The sequence below is a fragment of the Camponotus floridanus genome, unplaced genomic scaffold (genome assembly GCF_003227725.1).
Source record: "Camponotus floridanus strain SB8 unplaced genomic scaffold, Cflo_v7.5 scaffold99, whole genome shotgun sequence".
Taxonomy (NCBI): Eukaryota; Metazoa; Arthropoda; class Insecta; order Hymenoptera; family Formicidae; genus Camponotus; species Camponotus floridanus.
This window is the reverse complement of record NW_020229870.1, coordinates 807,833-817,277: the sequence shown is the minus strand read 5'-3', so window position 1 is coordinate 817,277 and position 9,445 is coordinate 807,833. Positions and strand designations below refer to the sequence as shown.

The window sequence follows — 9,445 nt, the reverse complement described above, 5'->3', positions numbered from 1 at the left end:
TAATTTTCCTAACAGTAAATTCATTTTTTCCTAATCGTAAATGCATCATCCACCTCGCATATATCGCATTTATTTATAATTCTATTCGTTACAAACTCTCTATGTACATTTTAATTTTTAGCATATTTATTGTTTTATGTACATCTTAATTTTCTATCTGAATTTAGCATATTACAATTATTTCTTCTCTAAACACATAAATCTAACTTAACATAACGTCATTCGCTAATATCGTTTTTTTATATAATTTCTAATTATTAATTACTTATTATATTTCTTACTATTATTATTACTTACTATTATTATTATTAGTTATACACTCAGAGAAAATGAACTTCATCCCTCCCTTCCTCTCCTTTAGTCTCTTCGTATGAGTTACGGATCTTTACAATCTTTACAAAAGTTCCCGTTTCCCGTTTTGTGGGAAATTGCTAAGCAATTTCGTTTTTAATAATTTTTTTTAAATCGTTGATATTAAATGAAATGTATATAATGCTTTACTTTAATTTGTGTTAACAGCTATTTGAAATTTCAATTTGATTAAATGTTTCAATTTTTCATATTCAGACTTGCTAAAATCTGTGGATTTTCAAAAATTTCCAAGATATAAAAAATGAAAATATTTAATCGAGTTGAAATTTCAAATATCCAATCGGTAATACGAATTAAAATTTAACATAACACAATTCACTTATCATCATAATAACCAAAAAAAATTATTATAAATATTATACTTATAAATATTTAAATAAATCAATTACATCGAATTACCATTAGTATATTGGATTTTCCAGAATCTTTAAATTTAGAAAAGTTTAAAAACGTGAAAAATATAAATCAAAGAGTCGATAGATTTGATGACATATTATCTCTTTAGATTATTTAAGTATTTGAGTGCTCAGATCATTAACTCCTCCAGTTACGAAATTTACAAGAATTCGGAAATCTACAGATTTCTCAAATATTTTATTTATTCGATTTTTTTGGATTTTCTAATCGTAGTTCTTTCGTTAGATCTATCGATCTTTCGAATCTTTAGATGTAATCACGTTCCATCAAGATCAAGAAAAGAAAAAAAAACGAAAACTTTTGTAAATATCCAATATTACAATATAATTCTATAAAAATTGATGTAAGTTCTGTGTAACAATCTAATATTACAAAAAAAAAATCATACAAAAAACCATAGTTCTGGCAGTATAATACATTGCGCATCGATTTAGTTAACATTGGTCATTTCGCTTTATAAAAAAATATATCTTCGTGTAGTCGTCTCTCTATTAATTAGCATAGTCTTCATACACACAAAATAGTTCGATATAATCAATTCTGTACTTTTAAATCTTTCTAACTAATCAAAGCAATGCAAGAAAAATTGTACATTTTATTTTTTAAATTTAAAATCAATCATTATTCATTTTTCACATGTTTTTTTTCGATTCTATAGGAAATGTTTAAGAAAGTTTTGACAAGTTTTGTCTGTAATTTGTTTAATATTCAATTTTATTGATTTATAACTAAATTTTTTTTATAAGTTAACAGTAAAGTCATAATTTATCTTTTATATATATTTAATTCTTGTATCTTTACATCCACATTTACAAAATAAATTTAAAAATATTCTCTTTCTTGTAAAATATCCAATTTTTAATTTAAGCTATTTAAGTATTATTTCCAAAAGTAGTTTTCCAAAATAAAGGGAATTTGTTTGTTTCGTTTAAATAAAAAAATTTTTAAAATAATTTTTCCAACACAAATGTATCTTAGATGTTAAACAAATTTTAATAGAATACTCTTATTTTTTTCATGATCTAATAAAAAATTATCGTTCTATACGAAATGAAACATAAAAATTCCCTTTATTTTAGAAAATTATATCTTTTTATATCTATATGTTTTTGCCTAGAAACAATACACAGCTTAAACAAAAAATAAAACATTTTACTAAAAAAAGAATTATTTTGGATTGTTCACTTACTTTTCTCATATTTATTTATGCAAAACGAAATGTTATTACTTTTTTTTTGTCGTTAAAACCTTAAACATATAAGTCATTATAAAAAGTTTTGCAATATAAGTCCTTTCTCAAATAAGTTTTTGTTATCAGAGTTTAAGAATTATAGTTCAGAGATTAACATTTAGTCGCATTGCTTTGAACAAATTTGAATGAGAAACTTTAAGCTAGTGAACCATTAGTCAGAAACCTAGCTTCTGCGAAATTTCGTTTCTCATCTCAACTGCGAGAATGAAATCAGACATTAGATTGCACTACTCCATTGAATCGTGATAATCCTTACCCTCACTTTCCTTTTTTTTGTAATAGGCATAATAGGATTTCTGGATGGAAGACGATTCACTTGCAAAGTCAGAGCAGAATATCTTTTAGGCAATTGTTGTGGAGCAACGAAGACAAGAAGTATCTCGCAGGATTCTGAGCAACTAGCACAGGAAATAATAATTTAGAGGAAATAAGAAATTAGACAGGAGAATAATACAAAATAGGAATATAAGAGTGAAGATTTTTTTAGAATTTTAAATGTTAAGGTTAACTTTAATGTATATTAGCAGTTACGATTTCATATTATATTTGGAAACATAACAGAAGGCTCGATAACAATTAATTAATTTATTTTAATGTTTATGAGAAACGGCATACTGAAAAATAGAATGGAAATAAGCCGAAGATCTTGTCGCGAGGTATCTCGCCTTCGTTGAACACGATCGGCTCTTCTCCCTCTTCTCTATCTCTCTTTTCGTACTAAATAATAAAGGAAAAAAATTCGCCTAGCAAAATTCTATAAGTCTGTACAAAAATCGAGTGAGAAATAGAGGGAGAATTTTTCTTTTTCACTACAAAGATAGCATTATCAGAAAATAAATATAAATGTTGCGTTTCTAAAGATAGATTTACGGTACCAGGAGGCGCAGCATTTTTTTCCTCTTTTTTTATCTCTCTCATTTTCTCTTAGAATAGACCATTTTTATCGGATTTGAGAGTTTGCCAGCATCAATCCAATCTTCTCATATGCATACATCAAATTCTTTGCCAATCCTTTAGAGCAACCATGCTCCTGAATAGTCTGGAATCTATAAGTTCTGAAATTCTTATCATGGTCAATATAGGTGACTGCCGCCATTAGAGGACACATAATGATCTTTGCATGATCCAAAAAGTTGACCTGAAAAGCAATCCCAAGATAAAAAGTAATATTACAACAGTTCTGACATAATAATGAGATTATCATTAAGTAAAGTTATATATTATGCTTTTTTATTATTAAAAGTTGGTGTGTATTAAAATAAATAATGCAAAGAAAAGACAAATTAACATGAAAAATAAAACACAAATTTAAATATCATATAAATTTATAAAAAAATAAAGTTAAATAAAAAAATATTAAGAAAGAAGTTTAAGTATAAGAAGTAGGTAAAAATACCTAATTACAAGATATATAAGATTTGCGAAATAATAAGAAATTTATAGAGATGTTCGATTAATTTAATACTCACTTGCACTGTGCCATTAGTCAATTGCATCACGACGGCCGTTTGGGTCCTAAACCATTGATGTATGTAAGGTATTCTAGACAGAGAATCACTCTGCTTCACCGCGATAGAGCCGCCTGCTTTCATCAAATGCTCATTCATGTATTTCAAAAAGAAATTCATTAATTTCATCTTTTTTTCGAGATTAGTCGGATACTCTTTGACCGTGTAGTACAACTCGTCGCCCTCACGATTAATATAATGAATATTGAAGCCATTCGCTAGCATAATCAATCGTGTGCCATCATTATACATTACACCAACGCCATCATCAGACAATTGATATCCGAAACCGTATTTATCTGAATAATCCACCCATTTGCTAATCCAAATTACAGGTTGCGCCGCCGGATCAGTCATTTCATCTGTAAGTTTTGCAAAAATATCTTTATAATTGTACAATAATACCAAATATAACAATAGCATTTTAGTTGTGTTAAGAAATGTATCTAAAGATATTTTTTTTAAATATTTTATATAGAAATTATTTTATTTTTTAAATCTATCTTACTAAAAAATACTAAATTTGTAGAAAGACATAGTTTTTTTCATTAACATACCTCCTGAAGAAGTTATATCTTTAGAAGGCTTATATTTCAACACTGCAGCCAGCTGTTCCTTCAATGTATAAAGCATCTTCTTGATATCGTGATTGACTCTCTGTGGTTCTATTACCTCAGTACTAAGCTTGGTTTTTCGCAATGGACTATTTGGCATTCGAGAGGCAAGGATGTCCTGCTCCGAGAAGCCATTAAGATTCATCTCTCCAAGTGGTTTGCGATTGCAATGCGACTCAAGCATGTCTAAACGCGGTGCCATTGTCAAGCAAGAAAGCGGCAAACTTGTCGGCATATATCCTGCAATTAAAAAACAAGTAGAAAAAATAAAGGAGAAAAAAAACAATTTTTTATCCTTTAGCTTATTAATAGAAAAAAATATCTTTTTCAATACAAAATTGTAATGAGAAAGAAAGATTAATTAATGCATAGATATTTATATCACTAATGATTGTTGGAAGTACAGCTAAAAAGTATATCTAAAAATAGAAAAAAAGAAATACTTAAAATTATAAATATCTTAAAAACAATAGTAAATTAATAAATAAATTAAATTAGTTTATTATTACATTTAAAAATTTTCAGGAGATTATAATTGCTTTATGATAAAAGAAAGAATTACACAACTTCATGTTTAAATAAAATATTAGACGTACCAGAAGTGAAGAAAATATCCTTCATCAGTTTGGCGACAGACGGGCGTCTCGACGGATTCAGTTGTAACATATTTGCTACCATGTTCATAGCAGGCTTGCTGATGTGTTGCGGTGTTTTGTACTGCACCTGCTTAATCCTGGAATATGTCTCTTTCAAACTCGATGTTTCGAAGGGTGGCTTGCCCACGAGTAGAGTATACATTATGCAGCCGATACTCCATACGTCGGCCTCATACGAATGTCCGACTTTCGTCAGCACTTCTGGAGCTATATAATTCGGAGTGCCACAAACAGTTCTGTCAAAAAATTCAATCAAGTTATTATAATTAAAAATGTTAATTCTTATTTTTGAGACTACAAGTTTTATTAAAATATATTTGAAATTATTTATAAATATTGATTAAACTCTGAAAAATTTTACTTCTAGAAAAAATAATGTAATATCTTTCAGAAAATTTACACGGATCAAATTTCCATAAGAATATGTTGCATATATGAATAACAATTACTTTTTTCGTTCACCATCATGTTCCAATTTAGTTGCTAATCCAAAATCACCAATCTTCACTTGCAATTCGTCATTCAAGAATAAATTCCCTAATTTTAAATCTCTGTGAATTATTCTATGCTGATGTAAATAAAAAACTCCATCCAAGATTTGCTTCATAAAGTATCGGGTTTCACATTCTGACAGTGCTTTCCTACGTTTGTGTAACTCCATCATTGACTAGAATATTAAACATTTATTTTTAAAGGGAATATAATTAACAATCAATATTCATAGAGAATACAGGTTGCAAAGAATACTTACTCTTTTGCGACAGAGTTCCAAGATAATATAGATATTATGAGAATCGTCAAAGAAACCATGAAAACCAACAATATGTCTATGGTTCAAGGTTTTATGAATTGCTATTTCTTGCGTCATCTTCTCTCGTTGATTGCTCTTTATCATCAATGACTTTGGCACAATTTTTCCAGCAAAAACTTGATGCGACTTTGTCTCTGTGATCTCGTAACATTTTGCAAAGCCACCCTAATAAATGTAAGGATAAAGGAACAAAAATAAATAAATAAATAAAATAATAAAAATAATAAAAATTATAATGCAAGAATGTAATAAAATTTAGAAAAAAATTTTAATTATTATATTTAACTGAAATATAAATTAAGATTTTTATGAAACAATTATACATTTCAATTAGACATACTTAATATAAAGTAAATTTTATATATATATTTTATATACATAACTTATAATAATAAAAATTATAATAATATAATAATAAAAAAGTTCTAGCAACTGTAATAAACAAAACTGAGTTAAATGTTAACGTTAAGATTTTTATGTTTGTTGACATTTAAAAATTGATATACTCCAAATTAATAAAATTGCTACATTTAACATATATGTCGTATATTGTAATTAAAAAAATCATATTTATTATATACATTTTCACATGTATAGAAACGAGAGGTTAAAGTGAAGCATGAAAATCGCGACGATAAGAGGAATTCTAAAGTTCCTCAATTATAAAATATCGCCAATATATATTCCGCAAAAAAGTGAAACAGGTGTGTCAGCTTCGCAAACGAAAAAAAAATGCGACAACATAATTTTACATGAAACAACGAACTTTTAAGCGAGTCCCCTCAATGACAAATTTCCCCAACTGACTTTCCGAACGACATTTTCAGTTGAAATATTCGAAAAGGGCGAGGACGTGCAATTTCTCTCGCGTGTCACGATCTTCGGTATCTGCGACTCGCATAGTCCCTTCGAGCACGCGAATGCAACAAGTGATGCGGGTGCGACTCCGAAGGGAGCGTGCGAAAAAGAACGCGAGCCAGAGCTCGAACGTCGGTTCCCTTACCTTGCCGAAAAACCGGCCCTTCATGTAACTGTTGCCGGTGTTGGCATCGTATATCACATTCGGTATCGTACACTCGTCGTCCTTGGACATCGCGCGCCGGCAAAGGGACCTCGAACTACGTAATACACCCTACGTTCGTCACGTTGACTCGCGCGACCGGCGGTATGTTTGCGGCGCACGAGAGATATGACAAGACAAGAGGCGGTTTAAATAACGGGCCAACGTCGACTTGATTCTCGCAATTATCGTGCAGCTCCTGTATCGCGCGCTCGCGAGCGGGATGAAGCGGCAGGAAGATCCAACGGTCGTGTGAACGCGCGCCTCCGCCAACTCGGAATACCGTGGAACTCGTCCGTTCGCCGAACTTCTGTTCGAACTGCTGTTTTTCACCTTGTCGCGGAAGACACGCAACGGCTCGTCGGTTTAAATGTCGCACCGCCGACCAATCGCCGATCTACCGGCTAGTCACGTGGTCTCGCGCCTTCGCGCGCGATACGACGCCGCCACGCGGTCGTTGACTCTGGGTCTGTTCTTTTCAGCTGCACTGCTGCACTGGTGCAATTAGTTAGAGTGAAAGAAAGTATGTTTGACTCTTTCTAACTTGTTGCACTAGTGCAGCAGTGCAGCTGAAAAGAACAGATCCTCTGCTTCCTCGCTTTCTGGGGAATGCGAGTTCTAGGGAGTTCCCGGAAGAAAGCACAGACCCAAATGTCGCGCGATTGGCTGTCGAGAGGAAAATTTTTTGCATCGACAGCCAATCGTGTAACATTATTCTCGCTGGAAAATTCCACTTTTATTCTGGTGAATGCTGATTGGCTGTCGCAAAGATCCTGGAAATTCACTATAACAAGAAATGTCGCTAGTTAAAATCTTTATACATTTTTTCCATTGGCCATCGGACTGTCATATTTTCCACTAGGCGTCAGAATTTATTAGCTGAAATTTTTAGAGCATTTAACTGCGGGTGTTTGCGACATTGTTGGACACTGGATCGTAAAGTCACTAGATTAACAAAGTACCGCAATTTTGATCTCAATAAGATAAGATGGAGCAAAAATGGCGTCCGATAGTGCAGATAGTGCATGCTTTGTGACTTTACGATCACTTAAAAGCAGACTATGACAAAAAAGAGTGAAAACTATGAACAACTTTGTTGTTTGTTTTATAGATTTTAAAAATAGCTTGTCGTATGCTACATATTTAGAGTTGTAAATAATTTGATAAAAAATGTTCAATCTGTAAACAATGGTAACGCAAATGAAATATATCATTGTCTCTAAATCATTATATGTAATTAACATATAATGTGTATTTAAAATTAATTTATCAATTTAACTCTAATAAAATTATGAAATTTTTGTCAGGTATATTATTGTTTAATATTGTTTAATTTATTGCTTGTCAGTCATTCACATTTATTAAAAATAGTCACTTTATTAAATAATGTGAGAAACTCTATATTTTTTGCGAATAATAAGTAGAACTTTTATGGATATAGCATTTTGATAATAGTTTATATTTACAGTAGAAAATAATTTGTATTTCACTGTGCTTTTGTTCTATAGGACCTGAAGATGAATTATGAAAGGGTGTGACAAATATCAGTAATGCAGGAAGACGCAGAGGTAGAGCAAAAAGAGTAGTGAAAAGAGAGAGCTCCTAAATAAGGAGCAAATTATTTGCATGGGAAAAATTCCGATACAATTTCCTATAAACACTCCTGTGTTTAGAGGAAAAGAATTAATTCAACAGCAAAAACTGCTTGTAAATTTTGAAAGAAAGCAAAAATTTATGGAATTACCACAAAGTCAGACCAGATCAATGCAAATAAAATTATCGCCATTGGAATGTGGTTGCACGAGTGTTACAATGGATGGCAGAAGCATTGAATCAGATCTTATTGGAAAAGGTTAATATTTATGCTATTATTGGATTATAATGGTTAAATCACACACATACAAAAATCATGTAATACGATGTTTATTTTCAATTTTTTTTTAATGTTTCAGTTCTAAATATTAGAATCTTATATAATTAATATCTTTGTTTTCTACAGATACATTTGAAAGTTTTGAAACCTGGATTTTGGAAAACAAAATGATAACTTGTATGACCGGTAATTTAGCACGTAAGACTAGAATCAGTTCATTTATAGTAACTGGAAAGGGAAATGGATTAGCTGGATTTGCGTTATCAAAAGCCAAAGCATCCCTAAAGACGATTAAAAATAGGGCTGGTCAAAGACTAATGTATATTCCTACATATAAGGAATACACTGGTAAAAAAATAATTGTCAATACTATATAAAATTTATTTCTTCTCTTTTAACATCACTTTGTATTTTTCAGTGTTACATGATTTCTTTACACAGTTTGAGAATATAAAAATATTTGTAAAGAAAATTTCATGAAGGATAATGGGCCTGTTTGTCATCATGCAATAAAAGCGTGTTGCGAGATAATTGGCATAAAGGATATGTATGCCAAAGTACAAGGAGGAAAAACATTCTTTATTGGTTTATTGCAATAGGTATGTATATAAAGTATTTAAAGGCATATTATACTTTTCATTTAATTTATATTAGAAAGAAACATTTTTTATTAATAAAAATATATATACATATATATATGTTAGACATAAAGCTAAAAAAAACGTGAATTGTGTCGATTAATTAATTAATTGTTTTATTTAATTATCAATTTATATATGTATATTATTAACAATAATTTTTTTTTTACTTAAACTGTATAAGATTGTACATAAGAAACAATCTTTTTTATTTAGTATTTCAAGCATATTTTCATAGAACTTT

At 30.2% G+C, this 9,445-nt stretch overlaps 2 protein-coding genes across 4 annotated transcripts; one reads left to right on the top strand and one right to left on the bottom strand.

The window, feature by feature from the left end:
• Positions 1-2,009: 2,009 nt before the first annotated feature.
• Positions 2,010-7,143, bottom strand: LOC105249967 (serine/threonine-protein kinase polo). 3 transcript variants are annotated; one of them, XR_003123725.1, is made up of 8 exons: positions 6,634-7,143; positions 5,571-5,795; positions 5,269-5,486; positions 4,760-5,055; positions 4,107-4,403; positions 3,511-3,911; positions 2,917-3,179; positions 2,010-2,850 (listed from the first exon to the last, which is right to left on the bottom strand). XR_003123725.1 is itself a non-coding variant. In XM_011255792.3 (7 exons), exons 1-7 carry the CDS (start codon positions 6,721-6,723, stop codon positions 2,982-2,984), a joined length of 1,725 nt encoding a protein of 574 aa, XP_011254094.3. In that variant the 5' UTR covers positions 6,724-7,143; the 3' UTR covers positions 2,010-2,981. The 3 variants fall into 3 exon arrangements, 1 of the variants encoding a protein (XP_011254094.3); XR_003123726.1 differs by having other exon boundaries at positions 2,011-2,439; XM_011255792.3 differs by having other exon boundaries at positions 2,010-3,179.
• A 479-nt stretch (positions 7,144-7,622) lies between these two features.
• LOC112639891 (28S ribosomal protein S5, mitochondrial-like) lies at positions 7,623-9,162 on the top strand. Its single transcript, XM_025415168.1, has 4 exons — positions 7,623-7,881; positions 8,199-8,542; positions 8,690-8,911; positions 8,982-9,162. The coding sequence occupies exons 2-4, from the start codon at positions 8,317-8,319 to the stop codon at positions 9,041-9,043; spliced, it is 510 nt and encodes a 169-aa protein (XP_025270953.1). The 5' UTR covers positions 7,623-7,881; positions 8,199-8,316; the 3' UTR covers positions 9,044-9,162.
• Positions 9,163-9,445: the final 283 nt, after the last annotated feature.